At 59.9% G+C, this 14913-nt stretch overlaps 9 protein-coding genes across 9 annotated transcripts; 5 read left to right on the top strand and 4 right to left on the bottom strand.

Moving 5' to 3' along the window:
- Positions 1-147: 147 nt before the first annotated feature.
- PAN0_011d4298 (pre-mRNA splicing factor RNA helicase PRP28) lies at positions 148-2244 on the top strand (the record flags this gene model as incomplete). Its single annotated transcript, XM_014800268.1, has 1 exon — positions 148-2244. One exon carries the CDS (start codon positions 148-150, stop codon positions 2242-2244), a length of 2097 nt encoding a protein of 698 aa, XP_014655754.1.
- An 89-nt stretch (positions 2245-2333) lies between these two features.
- On the bottom strand, positions 2334-4535 carry PAN0_011c4297 (uncharacterized protein; the record flags this gene model as incomplete). The annotated part of the gene is made up of 1 exon (XM_014800267.1): positions 2334-4535. The coding sequence occupies one exon, from the start codon at positions 4533-4535 to the stop codon at positions 2334-2336; it is 2202 nt and encodes a 733-aa protein (XP_014655753.1).
- A 932-nt stretch (positions 4536-5467) lies between these two features.
- PAN0_011d4296 (signal transducer) lies at positions 5468-6160 on the top strand (the record flags this gene model as incomplete). The annotated part of the gene is made up of 1 exon (XM_014800266.1): positions 5468-6160. The coding sequence occupies one exon, from the start codon at positions 5468-5470 to the stop codon at positions 6158-6160; it is 693 nt and encodes a 230-aa protein (XP_014655752.1).
- A 334-nt stretch (positions 6161-6494) lies between these two features.
- PAN0_011c4295 (phosphoprotein phosphatase) lies at positions 6495-7307 on the bottom strand (the record flags this gene model as incomplete). Its single annotated transcript, XM_014800265.1, has 2 exons — positions 6495-6596; positions 6693-7307. The coding sequence occupies 2 exons, from the start codon at positions 7305-7307 to the stop codon at positions 6495-6497; spliced, it is 717 nt and encodes a 238-aa protein (XP_014655751.1).
- A 595-nt stretch (positions 7308-7902) lies between these two features.
- On the top strand, positions 7903-8322 carry PAN0_011d4294 (uncharacterized protein; the record flags this gene model as incomplete). Its single annotated transcript, XM_014800264.1, has 1 exon — positions 7903-8322. One exon carries the CDS (start codon positions 7903-7905, stop codon positions 8320-8322), a length of 420 nt encoding a protein of 139 aa, XP_014655750.1.
- A 193-nt stretch (positions 8323-8515) lies between these two features.
- On the bottom strand, positions 8516-10189 carry PAN0_011c4293 (eukaryotic translation initiation factor 3 62 kda subunit; the record flags this gene model as incomplete). The annotated part of the gene is made up of 1 exon (XM_014800263.1): positions 8516-10189. One exon carries the CDS (start codon positions 10187-10189, stop codon positions 8516-8518), a length of 1674 nt encoding a protein of 557 aa, XP_014655749.1.
- A 335-nt stretch (positions 10190-10524) lies between these two features.
- On the top strand, positions 10525-11127 carry PAN0_011d4292 (uncharacterized protein; the record flags this gene model as incomplete). The annotated part of the gene is made up of 1 exon (XM_014800262.1): positions 10525-11127. The coding sequence occupies one exon, from the start codon at positions 10525-10527 to the stop codon at positions 11125-11127; it is 603 nt and encodes a 200-aa protein (XP_014655748.1).
- An 89-nt stretch (positions 11128-11216) lies between these two features.
- Positions 11217-12884, bottom strand: PAN0_011c4291 (uncharacterized protein; the record flags this gene model as incomplete). The annotated part of the gene is made up of 1 exon (XM_014800261.1): positions 11217-12884. The coding sequence occupies one exon, from the start codon at positions 12882-12884 to the stop codon at positions 11217-11219; it is 1668 nt and encodes a 555-aa protein (XP_014655747.1).
- A 565-nt stretch (positions 12885-13449) lies between these two features.
- On the top strand, positions 13450-14880 carry PAN0_011d4290 (ATP-dependent RNA helicase DBP5; the record flags this gene model as incomplete). The annotated part of the gene is made up of 1 exon (XM_014800260.1): positions 13450-14880. One exon carries the CDS (start codon positions 13450-13452, stop codon positions 14878-14880), a length of 1431 nt encoding a protein of 476 aa, XP_014655746.1.
- Positions 14881-14913: the final 33 nt, after the last annotated feature.

The raw sequence follows: 14913 nt of genomic DNA, 5'->3' as shown, positions 1-14913 counted from the left end.
CCTTCGCCCTAACAAGGTCTTGTAAAAAAAACTCGGAAGACGGATCCTCGTCTGCTCCACACGACCCTGGACTCGATTGACTGAGCTCGAGGTGCCTGTCACTCTTCCATCACCTCCATCCAGCGCAGCTTGCACGGCATCGGCACCATGTCGAAGAAGCAGCCTCTCTCGGTCGCCGAGATCCTCGAGAAGCAGAAGCAGGAGTCGGCACTCAGACCGCGCTTCCTCTCCAAGGCCGAGCGCGCGCAGAATGCACAGCAGGACAAGGAGGAGGAAGAGCGTAAGCGAGCCCTCAAGCAGCAGGAGGACCTCCGAAAGCGACAAGAGCTCGAAGTACAAGCGCGATCCGTTGCATCGTCATCAAGGCAAGATGATCGCTCGCAATCACGTCCGTCAGATCGCCATCGCCGCGACGCCAACGATCTCGACTATGGCTCTGCTGAACCCAGGCACGATTCCACTTCGCGAAGAGCGACAGAGGCGAATGGTCTTCACCACAACGGCAATGGCACACGCGCTGCAAGTGAAAGCTCTAGAGATGCAACACCAGCGCTTAAACCCTCAGACAGATCGAGCGCACCACTGACCGAGGCCGAGCAGGAGGCGATCCGCAGGCGCTACCTCGGGCTCAAAGACGACAAGAAGAAGCCGAGGCGCAAGCCCACGGACAAAAAGTTCGTCTTCGACTGGGGCGAGGACGACGACACTGCAGCCGACTCGCTTGCGGTACAGATTCAGTCGGCTGCCCAGCACGCTGCGCCCTCGCATCTCGTCGCACCTCGCGCCAACGGCACGGGCGCGCCATCGCACGTCGACCCACTGGAAGCTTCGCTGGGCCGAGCTGCCAGGCGGTTCGACGACAAGCACTGGAGCGACAAGACGCTCGAGCAGATGAAGGAGCGCGACTGGCGCATCTTTCGCGAGGACTTTGGCATTTCCGCTCGGGGCGGCAACATCCCGCGGCCCTTGCGCTCGTGGCGCGAGTCGTCGATCCCACCCAGCATCCTCGCCACGATCGAAGAGATCGGCTACACCGAGCCCTCACCCATCCAGCGTCAGGCGATCCCTATCGGTCTGCAGAACCGCGACCTGATTGGCATTGCCGAGACGGGTTCGGGCAAGACGGCGTCGTTCCTGATCCCGATGCTCGCGTACATCTCGCATCTGCCCAAGCTGGACGAGAACACCAAGGCGCTCGGACCGCAGGCGCTGATCCTGGTCCCCACGCGCGAGTTGGCACAGCAGATCGAAGGCGAGACGAACAAGTTTGCCCCGCGGCTGGGGTTGCGATGTGTGTCGATTGTGGGTGGACGCGATATGAACGACCAGGCATATGCACTGCGCGATGGAGCCGAGATCATCATTGCCACACCGGGACGACTGAAGGACTGCATCGAGCGGCATGTGCTTGTGCTCAGCCAGTGCACCTACGTCGTGATGGACGAAGCGGATAAGATGGTCGATATGGGCTTCGAGCCGCAGGTCAACTTTATCCTCGACTCGTTGCCCGTTTCGAACCTCAAGCCGGACTCGAGTGTGGCCGAAGATCCGCTGCAGGATGGTGTGGGCAAGTATAGGGTTACGATGCTGTATTCCGCCACGATGCCTGCGAGTGTGGAGCGAATGGCGAGGGTGTATCTGCGTCGTCCGGCGACGATTACGATTGGAAATGCCGGACAGGCTGTGGCGAGTGTAGAGCAGATTGTCGAATTCGTCGCCAACGAGGACCAGCGTCGACAACGCTTGATTTCCATCCTTCAGCGTTCCTCCCACCTCGTACCCATCATTGTCTTTGTCAACCAAAAAAAGGCTGCCGACATGTTGTCGGGTTCACTGGTTCGGGCAGGGTTTTACGTTTCCACGCTGCACTCTGGTAAGACGCAGGAGTTGCGAGAGGAGGCGCTTGCGCATCTTCGTGACGGCACGACGCAGGTTTTGGTGGCAACGGATCTGGCGGGTCGTGGTATCGACGTCCCCAACGTCGGTCTGGTCATCAACTTTGCCATGCCCAACAACATCGAGGCCTACGTCCACCGCATTGGCCGAACAGGCCGTGCGGGTAAGACCGGAACTGCAATCACCTTTGTAGACCAGGCAGACTCGGATCTCTTCTACGACCTCAAACTCGAACTCACAAAGTCCAAACTCAGCACCGTCCCTCAACAGCTGGCACGCCACCCTGCTGCTCAACATCGTCCCATCAAAGACAGCCATGTCAAACGCAAACGCGAAGACGAAGGCTAGAACCCCTCCTCCCAAAGATGCAATGCCACGCGACGAGCAAACCTTGCAAATGAAATGATGGTGTTTTTGCTGTGTGCTTGTGCGAGAGGTTACTTTTTGTCAACCACAAGCAGTGCGTCCCACCACCGCATGTCCAGGTCCGCCACACTGCGCTCCAGCTGCTCAATCTGTTCATCCAGCTCTGCTTCGACATCGGCGTTGGGCGCCTGCTGGTCCGCGTACCACTTGACGAACCAGCGGAAAAACTTGAGCGCCTCCTGCACCTTGTTGGTCAACCAGCACGTCTTGGCGAGCAGCAGCAGTGCTTCACCCTGCACCCTCGTCTGCATCTCCTCCACCTTGGCCTCCTCTGCTCCACCACCCGAGCCTCCCGCAACGGCATCGGTCCGAGCATCCTGGTCTGGCTTTGCCTTTTTGCCTCCCTTGGCTTCGCCGCGCGTGTTGGGCTTGAGCGCGTTCGAGATGAGATCCAGCTCGCCGTGCGCGCGCACATGATCGTTGAGCAGCAGAAACAGCGTGCCCAGCACGAGGCGGAGACTGGTGCTGCGCAGTCTGATTTGGGAGTCGGCATTGCGCCCTACGTGCTGCAGGTCCGGAAGCGCCAGCACGGCACTGACCGTCTTGACGGCGTGCTTGAGCTGCGCCCTGTTCTCGGACGTGAGCGCCTTGGTGGTGGCCTGGTGCGCCTTGGCAAGACGCTCGAGCATGTGCACATGGTCGTGGCTCGCGGCTGCAACCGCCGCTGCCGGTGGGAGACGCAGAGTCTCGCGCAGGGCGCGATGCGGGAACGGAAGTGCAAGGAGCGCGTCGACCATCATGCCGGTCACCAGGTCGGAACCGAAGAACGGCGACTCGAGAATCGTCTTTTCCCTCTCCTTGCCTGCTATGCCTTCGACTTGCGCATCTTTGGCAGACTCCGTTGTCTTCGAGCTCTTTCCGTTCATAGGCGCGGTCTCGGCCGTCTTTGCAGCCTGTTCAGTCGGCGCGGCCGATGCGTCTTGAGCCGTGCCATCCGCTGTCGCCAGGTCCGAGCTGGGTGCCGCGTCTTGCTTCGCGCCCGACTGCACGCGCGCCTTGGCTCCAGAAAGTTGCTCTCGGATCTCGGGTTGGTCCTCGTCGAGCTCGATACTGGCAGTCCAGTCGGCCACGGCGCGGCTGAGGTAGTTGGATTCGGAGCGCGGCTTGAGCTCGGCGAGACGCAGATTGATGTGGCCGCGCAAGTTGTGTGCGTCGATGCGGAGCGAGACGTTGCGCTCGCCGTCGCGCGTGCTGAGGATGCGCAGCGCCGAGCTGATCAGGTCTTTGGCGCTCCGAATGGCGGCCTCCTCGTGCGATTCATCCTCAACCTCCCTGATTTGCTGTGTAGGGTCGTAGCGCTGACGAGCGCGTTGGATCAGGCGGTCCGGTTTGGTGTCCGGATTGAGCGCCTTGGAGAGGACCACGGTGATGTCCTTGCCGTCTTCCGAGACGCGCACGCCCAGAGACTGGCGGGTGCGCACGTCGTCGAGGCAGGCCGCACGGAACTGTCGACCGGCCTGGACCAAGTGCGTCTCCTCGAATTGTGGAAGCGGCGACGATGGGGCAGTGCTGGTAGAGCCGATCCTTTGATTCCAGAAGGACGAGGTGGACGGGGCGGCGCTGGCGGCACTCGGAGGGGGTGCTGGGACATGGCGGGGCTTAGCAGCATGCATGGAAGCCAGCTCGACGAGCTGATCCTGCGCGAAGAGCTGAACGAGCTCGAGGTCCGCTTCAGTGCCGAGGATGAAGCGGTGCTCGAAGCGGGCGCATGCATCCGTGTATGCTGTCTTGGTGAGCTCGAGCGCGCGCTTGAACTCGACATTCCACTGGTAGTTGCCCGCCACCTTGGGCCGCGGGTGCCAGTCTGGGTCGGCGGCAAGTAGGCCAGAATTCTGCCTCTGCTCTGCGATGTAGTCGTCGATATCGTTGCGATAATAATGGAACTCGGTGAAGGGCGGAGGCGGGCTTAGATGCTCAAAGACGGATAGGAGGTGGCTGAGCGCATCTTGAGCCTCGTCGTTGCCTCGTGGGCGGGCAGCGTGGAAGTGGTGGAGCAACGAGATGAAGCGGCCGAGTGCACGGTCGCGCACATCAGAGCCGCGCTCGAGCACGAGTGCTTCTACTTCACGCTCCTCCTGATACAGACCGATGGAGGCGGGCGTATAGGCCTCCTGGACGGACTCGGTGACGTGCCAGTAGATGAATGGCTCGAGACCATTTTGAAGCTCAGCAAAGATGGCCGCCTTGGCGCATTTGCTGTATACGCTCTGCATGGTGTCCAGTGGCTGAGCAATGGAAGGAACGGGGGATAGGGACAGGGGGAATAGACGAGAAAGCCTCGCCTCTTATAGTTGATGAAGTGGAAGAAGCGCAAGGCCGAAATGGCCGACTGTGCTGCGCGTTCTCAACCCTCTTGACCCCGGCCTGACGGGAATGGATGCGATGCGCTAGTCTGAGCTGTGTCCGGCACCAGAACGGCGCGAGGCGAGGTGATGAGGAGAATGACAGGTGGTTCCTTTCATTTCGGACTTGATCAAGTGAGCCGCGGAGCGCTGCGCTGCCGTGCATGAACCCTTTCTTCCTCCTCCACTCTCGCCAGCAGCTGCAACCAACACTTTTGCGCAGCCTCGGTGCGCAGCGCGCTCACAGCTTTAATTTCAAAGTGTGAGATCGAAGCCATCTTGTGACGGCGACCGGCGTCACGTGAACTCTATTCTGAGAGCAGGCGCCAGGACTCGCGTGAAGGGTGGCAGCGAGGCGTTGGGTTTGCGCGGGTCGGCTGTTGCACATTTGGGGCGGCAGCGCGCGAAGGAGAGCAACACTTGGCAGCTGCCGAAACATTCACACTTCGACAGAGCCGCTGCAATGTCGACAGCTCGGGGCTGAGCCTCTCTCCTCTCGTTGGCCTGGTTGCAATCACGCATCCTTCCTCTTCTGCACGACCACGGACCATTCGAGCTACCTTTGGCTGCTAGGATTCGCAACCTCACCTCACCGTCTCAATCCTGCCGTCCGTTCATCTTGCTCCCCATCTCTGTGCCACCTTTGCCAGCACCCTAGAGCCGTCCAATATCCTCGCATCTGTCCCCCACGTGCACCAGCCCGCATTTCCGACTCGCAGCGGCCCTCTCCACACCGACCCAATACGTTCGAACCACGTTCGCCGCATCAAACCCCAGCATACCTTCATAGTCGCAGCGACGCAATGAACGCATACAACAGCGGCTCGACACTATCGGATGTGCCGCCCGGCCAGGGCCAGATTCAGCAGCTCCCCGGCCGACCCGTCATCGATCTCAAGAAGAAGCTCGTCGTCGTCGGCGATGGTGGCTGCGGCAAGACGTGTCTGTTGATAGTCTACTCGCAGAACCGCTTTCCCGAAGAGTACGTGCCCACCGTCTTTGAAAACTACGTCCCCATCATCCAGTTCGAGGGCAAGACGATCGAGCTCGCGCTGTGGGATACTGCCGGTCAGGAGGAGTACGACCGTCTGCGTCCGCTCTCGTATCCAGAGTCGGACGTCATCCTCATCTGCTTTGCCGTCGACTTCCCCACCAGCCTCGCCAATGTGCAGGACAAGTGGTTCCCGGAGATCAACCACTTTTGCGAAGGCGTGCCCATCCTGCTGGTGGGTCTCAAGACGGATCTGCGCAAGGACCCCAACAGCCTCGCCATGCTGCAGGCACAGGGCATCAAGCCCGTCTCCCCAGCCCAGGGTCAGCAGGTGGCAGACGAGATCGGTGCTGCAAAGTACGTAGAGTGCTCGGCAAAGACAAAAGACGGCGTGCAGAACGTCTTTGATACCGCCATCCGCGAGGCGTGTCGCAAGAAGGGCTGGGCAAGAAGAGCCGCAGGAGCCACGGGAGGTGGCGCCAAGAAAAAGTGCGTCCTCCTATAGCCCAGTCACCGCTGCTTCTTTGGCCCCTTTCCCGTCCGCCGTGACCAGCATCACAGAGCAGCGCGGCAACCGCTTCTCTTCACGCTCGCCTCTGACTGGTGCGGCTCGACTTGCATGCTTCCGTCCCGCCCCTTCCCTTTCCCATGCGCATCCGTCACCGCCCGCATCGCATCTTTCTCTCGTGATCCTCGTCACTTTTCTCGACTCGCTCTTCCGCTGCTGTACATATACATATATACATCGTGCTCGCCATGCGCATATCCTACTGCATTACACGCCCTCTATTCGGTGCGGATCGCAAGACCCAGTTGTCCGAGTGACCTTGCGTGCGGGTTCAATAGTAGCCGACTGTATGCAGGATGGCATGCGGGTAGTTTTGTTGGTGTCGTTCCAAGATGCCGTCCATTTCGGTATCGATGTCCTGTGAACCCGCGATCTAGCAGTACGCGCCAATACAAGGGCATTGTCAGTAACTGTCTTCGTAAGTCTGCACAGTTCGAGCTTTGAGTGCGAGCTGTGGCGTAAGACTCACTGCATTTGCCAGGTCGAGGATGGCCTTTCCGGCAGCGACTGCTTCTTCGTGATTGTCCTTGATCTCGACGTTGATGACATGCACTGGACGATTGAGTTCTCCGCCTCGATTGAACAGATCCTCGCACACTGCGTCGAAGCATCTTTCCTCGCACGTGATCACAACATCCGCGGTGAACTTGGTCTCTTGCCATCTCTCGGGTGCTCTTTTGACGTCCTTGTTCCTGTTGAGCATGGTCATCAATCCATTCGCCCAGTACAGCCGTGGATCTTTGCTGTTGAGATCGTCGATGATGTCGGTATACGCTGTTCCGAAGGGATAGATATTGGGCAGGTTGATCTTTGGGCCGGGCAGACGCACGGCTGAACCGGTGCCGGCAGACGTCACGTTGAAGCCCGACTTGGCCAGCAGCGAGTGCGCTGCCATGGAGCGGTTCTGGTTCGACGCACATACGACGCAGAACATGATCGAACTGTCCGGCACCGCGCCGGGAACAACGCCGTTCACGCCTGTAGCATCGATGGCGTTACCGGCAGGCGGTGTAGAGGTCGAGGGGCCGGGTGGATACGGTGGTGTGGTTGAGGACGAGGCCCCTGGATACGATATTGTCGACATGTCGCAGCTTGCCTTCGTCGATCTTAAGTGGTTGATTCAGCTGGCTGTCAAGAGATCGCCATGCGCTGGTCGTCTTCCGATGTGTGATGGCGCAGGTGAGTCGGACGATGGTGGAGAAGGTGCGTAGGGTCGGCCAAGTGAGTGAGAGTCAAGATGCAGGTGCGAAGGTCCAGTCGCAGTCGCAATCCGTGCATCTGTCAATCCTGCTTTCGAGTGGAGATTTCGCCTCGGCCACGCGTCGTCCGCGGCTAGCTCTAACAATTCCAACTCAAAAAAATCGAGACGGATGTGCCGAAGCTCGGATGCTTGGGCACACGAACCATCACACCGAGTGTGCCACTTGAGCTGTAGCCATGCCGCGATCCGCCTGCGACTCAGCCATGTACGCTGACTGAGACGGACCTTCCGATGCTGAAACGGAGGATGAAAGGGCGGGTAGAAAAGCTCTGACCATCGCCTCCCTTCGAATCTCTTCATGCCATCTTCCTGAACACCATCTCCAGTCTCAACCATGCCGCGCCCGCGCAGGTGCTTTTGCACCCGTTGTGGTGATTTCGGTCAATACGTCTCGAAGGACACCTGGCGTCACCACACAATGCTCGACCTTCTGCCAGAGCCCGATCTTCTGCAATACGAGTCTCGTCTGCACAGAGAAGTCGAGACTTTGATGGACGAAGCCGCCGAGTACTATGAAATTATCCATGACGACATTCGCTCGAAGCAAACCGCAAAGGTGCTGGTCTCGAAGGGCGTGCAGACAGAGGATCAATCTGACGAGGAGGACAAGGACGCAGGCTTGGCCAAGAGAAAAAGCGAAGACGAGACATCGCCACCGGCATCCAAGAAAACGAAGACGGACGATGGCGAACAGAGCGAGTCCAAGTCGGACGATGCTCAGGCAACCGACGCAAACGCAGCTTCGACATTGTCGTCGCCGGTTAACAGCCAAGAGAGACGAGAGGTGCGTCCAAAGTGGCAGTTCACGACGCTCGTCCCTATCGAGAGCTCGCCCTGAGTCACAGTGTAACTCGCTTTTCGCGTCGGCACCACTTGCTCGCCGTTGCCTCCTTGGCGCGCCCACATAGCCATGGTCATAACGCATCTTCGATCCATCCTCCCTGTCGCCTCATCACACTTCCAGACATGCTGTTCTGGTCTTTACGTATGCATGCGCAATGTCATTGATCGTCGCAATGTTACGAGCCCAACTACTGTACATCCTGCGCATCTTGCATACTCGCGTCTGCCTGCGCCGCCTCGTCGACCTTGGCTCGCTTTGATTCGGGCTGCTCTTGGTCAGCAGCCTCGTCTTGCGGCTGCGCACGCTTTGCTCCCTCGGTCACCTGCTCGTGCTCTGCATCGGCGTGCTTTTGCGACTCGAGCGCGGCCAAATACTGCGCGCGCATCTGGACCGCCTGTGCCTCGCCAAAGACGCGGATGGCGTGCAGGATGAAGCCAGCCGTGCTGCTAGTGGTCATCTCGGGATGCGTTCGACCGGGCAGCACCTGGTACTTGCGCAGCCACGGTTCGGTCACGCTGATGTTGATAAACTCCTCGTCCGACCGCAGCGTAGCATGCGCCTCGACCAGTGGCTGAACATACGGGCTGTGAACCACGATGCTGGCCGACCCGCCCAGATGTGGCTTGAGACGGTTGAGGATGCTGACCGGATCGTAGTGGCATGCGATCAGCACGGCGTCAAAGTCGCCCGCAAAGAAGTCGCTGCGTACACGGTCGACTTCGCGAAAGTTGGCCTGGCGCTTGCGTGCGCGTGACTTGTCCGCCTTGCCTGCCCGACCACCCTCGTTCGCGTTGCTCGACACATCCTGCTGCGAAAACACAGGCGCATAGTCGCGCTCCGTCGCCGCCCAATGCACCACCTTGAGCACGTTCCTCGTCACCTCGGGTGCAAAGTTGAAGTACGGCAAGATGTCGAATGCCGGTGGCGACTCGGCATCATTGATCGCCACCACCGTCCCATCTCCACCGATCCTCTCCAGCACCGAGCCGACAAGAAGACCCGAAACACCGTCGACCACAAGGTATCGTCCACCGGGACGAACGCTGCCGAACGAGAGCATCTGGCTGAGCGCATCGCGCCGAATGTAGCGGATCTTGTCGGCGGACTTTTCGAACCAAAAGTCGCACACATTGCCAAAGTCCGGCTGGAGCGGCGTGAAGAGCTTGAGATGCTTCTGCTCCTTGCGCGCCACATACTTGGCCTGCGAGTAGACGGTGCGGTTGGCAAACGATTCCGACCCTGCCAGCTGTTGCTCGATGATCTCGCGGCCCGAAAGACCCTGCTTCTTGAGCTCCTGGATGTCGACGTACGTTAACTTTTGCGCAGAACCGTCGTCGTTGATATGCTCGTTGGTCGCCTTGGTCTCGACCGTCTCGCTCGCCTCGGTCTCCAGATCGCCAAGCGTGCGGTTCACCACGAGCTTCAGCGACCCAGTGGGGGCTGCATTGGCGCCTGCCTTTCCCTTCTTCTGCCCGTTCGACTGCTCTGCCGCTTCAGTCGATGCTGCAGATGGGTTGGCGTGGATCTCGTAGGTGAAGCCGTACGGCATGCCGATGAGATCGTCGGCGCGAAAGCTGCCAAACTTGCCCAGGCTCACCTGCTTGCCCGGCACGATCTCGGCGGCCTTGGTGCGGCCCGAAGGCATCTTGAGGATGACGGTCGAGTTGGACTCGATGAAGTGCAGACGCCTGCGCAGCTGTTCCGAAGTCAGACGCGCAGAGTGCGAGTGGCGGGCACGGTGGTGAGCAGCTGGCTTGCCATGGTTCGGCTTGGGCTTGGATGTGCTCGGGCCAGCCTCGACCGGGGCAGCGGTGCTTGCCACTGCATCCGCGGCGGTTGTCTCTGATGCCTCGTGAGACATGGTTGCGCTTGGTTTGGACTCTACGATGGGTCCCTTTTGAAGACGTAGGGTCAGGAGCGGTAAGCAAGAGTCGTCCGGATGGGATGGGAGCAAGAAGAAAGCGTCGGCAACTCCACCACTTCCAAGATGTCAAAAAAAGTCTGCAGCGAACCGGCGAATTTGTGGGAAATTGTTAGAGTTTCGACTTGCGACCTCCACCCCGCGGCACTCGCGTCTTTGGCGGTGGGCAGCGGCAAGCCCGGCTGAAAAGCACAGGCACGGGCCGGTCCTCGTATCGACAGCTTGCTTCCACTCTCTCGACACGACTGATCAACATTCGTCTCAGGTACGACAGAATGGAGGCACAATCAGACCTTCCGTCGGTCGCCTACGACAAAGAAGCGGTGTATACGGCGCTCACCGACTTTGACGAGTCGGATGCCGAGTTTCAGGCGGGGATCCAGACCATCATCGGGCCCATGCAGTCGTCGGGCGTCGCGCAGGCGCAGATCGAAGAGACCAAGAAGCGCGCCAAAGTGTTTTTCTGGTCGCAAAAGACAGGCAACCAGGTCGACTATGCCGACTACACTGCGTGGCTGGCGAACAAGCCCTCAGCCGCTTCTCAGATCAACGGCGCCACCACGGAAGAATCTGCTGAAGGCAGCAGAGGAACGACAGAAGTAGCGGCAGTTGAGGAAGCAAAGGCTGCGGATAAGGAGCCGTATCCGGCGTCGTTCGATGCGATCGTCGAACTCATCACTACGGGCAAGACCGACCAGATCCCCGGTATTCGCGATATCCCACTCAAGATCAACGAGGAACCACCAACGCAGCCCACAATGGACCGGCCGCTTAAGCCCTGGGAGAAAGCAGGTGTTTCGACCGACGCGATCCCATCCACGACAGCGACATCAACCGATGCGGAGGCAACACAACCCATCGAGCATGCTTCATCGTGATTGCCTCGACTGGAGCCATTGCAGAATGCGAATCCACAGCAAACCTTTCACAAAGCGATGGTATTGGGTACAGAGTACGAATGCGTGGTTCATTTATCCTTTGGCTTTCGAGTGAAGAAGCTGTTGAGGCTCTGCTGGCCCTTCTTTGCCGGAGCGGGTGTTGCGCCGGATGCCTTTTTGGCCGCCGCGCTGTTTGCCGGTGTGGACTTGGCCGAGGTGGGTGCAGGGGCCGAAGGGGCCGGACTGGCCGAGGCGGAAGTTGAAGTTGATCTCGACTCTGCGGCTGACTTCTGCTTTGCGCTGGTGGCTGCTGCGCGCTTGGAGCCGGTGACGACGGGTGCATCCGACTCTTCAGACGAATACGACTCGTACTCGTCGACGGTCTTGGTGACCGTGTAGCCACGCTCGTCCTTGCTGCGCACCTTTTTGGTGCCGATCCTGCGCTTCTTGCGCACGCGTCGCTTGGCCGCCGCTGGCGCATCCGAGCCATTCATCGTTTCCGTCACTGTAGTCGAGGCCATTTCCACATTGGGATCCGCATCCTTGGCTTGCCCCGTCGAAGCGTTGCGCGAGTTGGAACCGCTGGGTTCGACCACTTGCACCTCGTCGTCGTCGGTGTCCATCATGGCCTCGAGCTGTTTGCGCTGCGCTGCTGCTTGCGATTTGGTCTGCGTGCGCGCATCGGCCTGCTTGCCGGAGCCTCTCGGCGCCGCCATCTCGACATCCTCGTCCTCGTCGTCCGCCTGGTCATCGGCGTATCCGAGCTTTTCTGGCTTGTCATCGTCTTCGTCGTCCTCGTCGTCGATGGCGATCGCCCGACGCCGACTTGCACCGTCCTCGTCTTCTTCATCCTCGTCATCGCTGCCGAGGAGCGCTTTCCGCGCAGACGCGCGCTTGCTCTTGCTCGCGGTGCCTGTGCTTGCAGCCGCTTCCTTTTTGACAGCTGCTGGTTTGGACTCGGCGTCTTTGGGCTTGGCTCGGCTCCAATCCAGACCGCTCTTCTTTCCACCCGAAGCTGCCGCGCTCGGCGCAGCCTTGGCCGCAGCTGCCGACGGCTTTGCGTCTTGCGCCGGCGTCTCGGACTTGACTACGGCTGCAGTGGATGATTTCGCCTCGGTCTTGACCTGCAGCGCCGGTGCACTTGGTGCGCCCAGACTCGGGATGGCTTTCGACGGGTCGTAGTTGTCCTTGATGGAGGGATTGATCACCACACCAAGATCCGCGCCTCGGTTGGTCTGCTGCCAGACATCAGTGTACTTTTGCTGGGAGTGCAGCTCATGCTGGATAGCTGTGAGCTGGGTGGCATCACGAAGGCGTCCGGGCGACACAGAGTAGACGTGGCATGACGTCAGCTCGTCAAAGCTCGCCTTGGCCTCGTCGAGGTTGTCAGCAGAGACGAGGCGGATGAGCTGGCTGGATTCGCCATCTGCGGTCTGGCGGCGGGCAATACGCTGATCGAGATAGTTGCGTGGCGGATTCGACGATGAAGATGCCGCTGTGGATGAAGACGCCTCTGGCTGAGCATCCTTGTCATCCGCATCCTTGGCCACGGCTGCGTGCTTGGATCGGCCAATGAGGATGTAAGTGGCGTCGAGCTCGGTCTTTTCGCTGTGCGAGTCGTAGAAGGTGGACAATGCTGATTTGGCATCCTCGACGTGGATACGCAGCTCGCGACTGAGCAGGCGGTAGGTGATGAGCTTCTTGTCGCGCTGCACCCACGACGACAGGAAGGCCACAGCGTCTGTGGAGGCACCCATGGCTTGCTGCTTTCAATGCCTCGGTTGCGCGGTCCGAAGCTCTACACGGCGCTTTTGTGAAGCTTGACGACGTCTGTTCGGAGAATGTCAGAGGCGCGTGTGCGAGTGCATCAAGGAGGTCCAGGTGCGTGCCAAGGTTGGTAGGTTCAAGAAGGGTGTGCACCGCCGTCGCCTTTTGGAAGGTGAAGCGTCGGCGTCCGCGCTGATTTACGCGTGCTCGACGCAGCGCGTCTGAACCAACACCTTGGCCCTGGCTCGAAGTCTCGTAATGTGAGATCTGTTTCGGACCACATTTCTACTTCAAAAATTCGCTTGGGCGGGTGTGTTGGGTCGATCACGCACTCTGCAAGTGCAACAGCGCTCTGACTGCTGCTGCTGCTGCTGCTGCTGCTGCTGCTTGTGCTCGTACTCCACACCGACCCAAACCAACACGCGCGAAGAAAACTCAAAGTGGCGCCGCGCACCTCCCACCTTCCACCAGCAGAGCTGTCAATCACCCCCACAAAAAAGGCGACCTCGCTGGATCTCTTACTCGGACCGGTTCACTTCCACATACACCCTCGATATGAGCGACAGCAAGGACAAGACAGCGGCGCCTGCGTCAGCGGCCGCCTCGGACAGCAAGGTCAACGAGATCGCCTCTGGAATGTCGGGGCTCATGTCGGGCAAGGAGGGTGCGGCCAAGCCTGCTGCGGACGATGCCTCGGGCGCCAAGGAGGAGGCGAGCGAGTCGAATCTGCGCGAGTCGTCGCACGAGGTTCAGGTGACGCTGGCGGACCAGCAGGCGGACCCCAACTCGCCGTTGTACTCGGCCAAGAGCTTCGAGGCGCTCGGGCTGCACGACAACTTGCTCAAGGGCATCTACGCGATGAAGTATCAGAAGCCAAGCAAGATCCAAGAAAAGGCGTTGCCGCTGCTGCTGCAGAATCCGGCGAAGAACATGATCGGCCAGTCGCAATCCGGCACGGGCAAGACGGCCGCCTTCATCCTCACCATGCTCTCGCGCATCGACTATGCGCTCAAGAAGCCGCAGGCGATCGTGCTGGCGCCGTCGCGTGAGCTGGCCCGCCAGATCATGGACGTGGTGCGCACCATGTCCAAGTTCACCGATGTGACCACGTGTCTCTGCCTGCCGGACGAGGTGAAGCGCGGCGAGAAGATCGATGCGCAGCTCATCGTGGGCACGCCCGGCAAGACGTTCGACATGATCAAGAGCAAGGGCATCGAGACGGCGGCGATCAAGGTGTTTGTGCTGGACGAGGCGGACAACATGCTGGATCAGCAGTCGCTCGGCGAGCAGTCGATCCGCGTCAAGAACACGATGCCCAAGACGTGTCAGCTGGTGCTCTTCTCGGCCACGTTCCCGCCCACGGTGTACGACTTTGCGGTGCGCATCGCTCCGGGAGCCAACGAGATCCGACTCAAGCAGGAGGAGCTGTCGGTGGAGGGCATCAAGCAGTTCTACATGGACTGCCGCGACGAGAACCACAAGTACGAGGTGCTGGTGGAGCTGTACAACCTGCTGACGATTGGGCAGAGCATCATCTTCTGCGCCAAGCGCGAGACGGCCGACCGGATCGCGCAAAAGATGACCGCCGAGGGACACAAGGTGGACTCGCTGCACGGCAAGCTCGACACGCAGGAGCGCGACCGCACCATCGACGCCTTCCGCGACGGCAAGAGCAAGGTGCTCATCTCGACCAACGTGATCGCGCGTGGTATCGACATCCAGCAGGTGACGCTGGTGATCAACTACGACATGCCGCTCACCCAGACGGGCGAGGCCGACGCCGAAACCTACCTCCACCGTATCGGCCGCACGGGTCGATTCGGCCGCAAGGGTGTTTCGATCAACTTTGTGCACGACCAGCAGAGCTGGACCTACATGGACCAGATCGAAAAGGCGCTCCAGTGCCAGATCACGCGTGTGGCCACCAACGATCTCGAGGAGATGGAGTACACGATCAAGGAGGCGCTCAAGCAGATCGCCAAGTGAGCCAGTCCCATTCCCGACATCGATCGCACAGGA

This window comes from Moesziomyces antarcticus (assembly GCF_000747765.1).
Source record: "Moesziomyces antarcticus DNA, scaffold: scaffold_v10011, strain JCM 10317, whole genome shotgun sequence".
Classification (NCBI taxonomy): Eukaryota; Fungi; Basidiomycota; class Ustilaginomycetes; order Ustilaginales; family Ustilaginaceae; genus Moesziomyces; species Moesziomyces antarcticus.
This window is presented reverse-complemented; position numbering and strand designations above follow the sequence as displayed.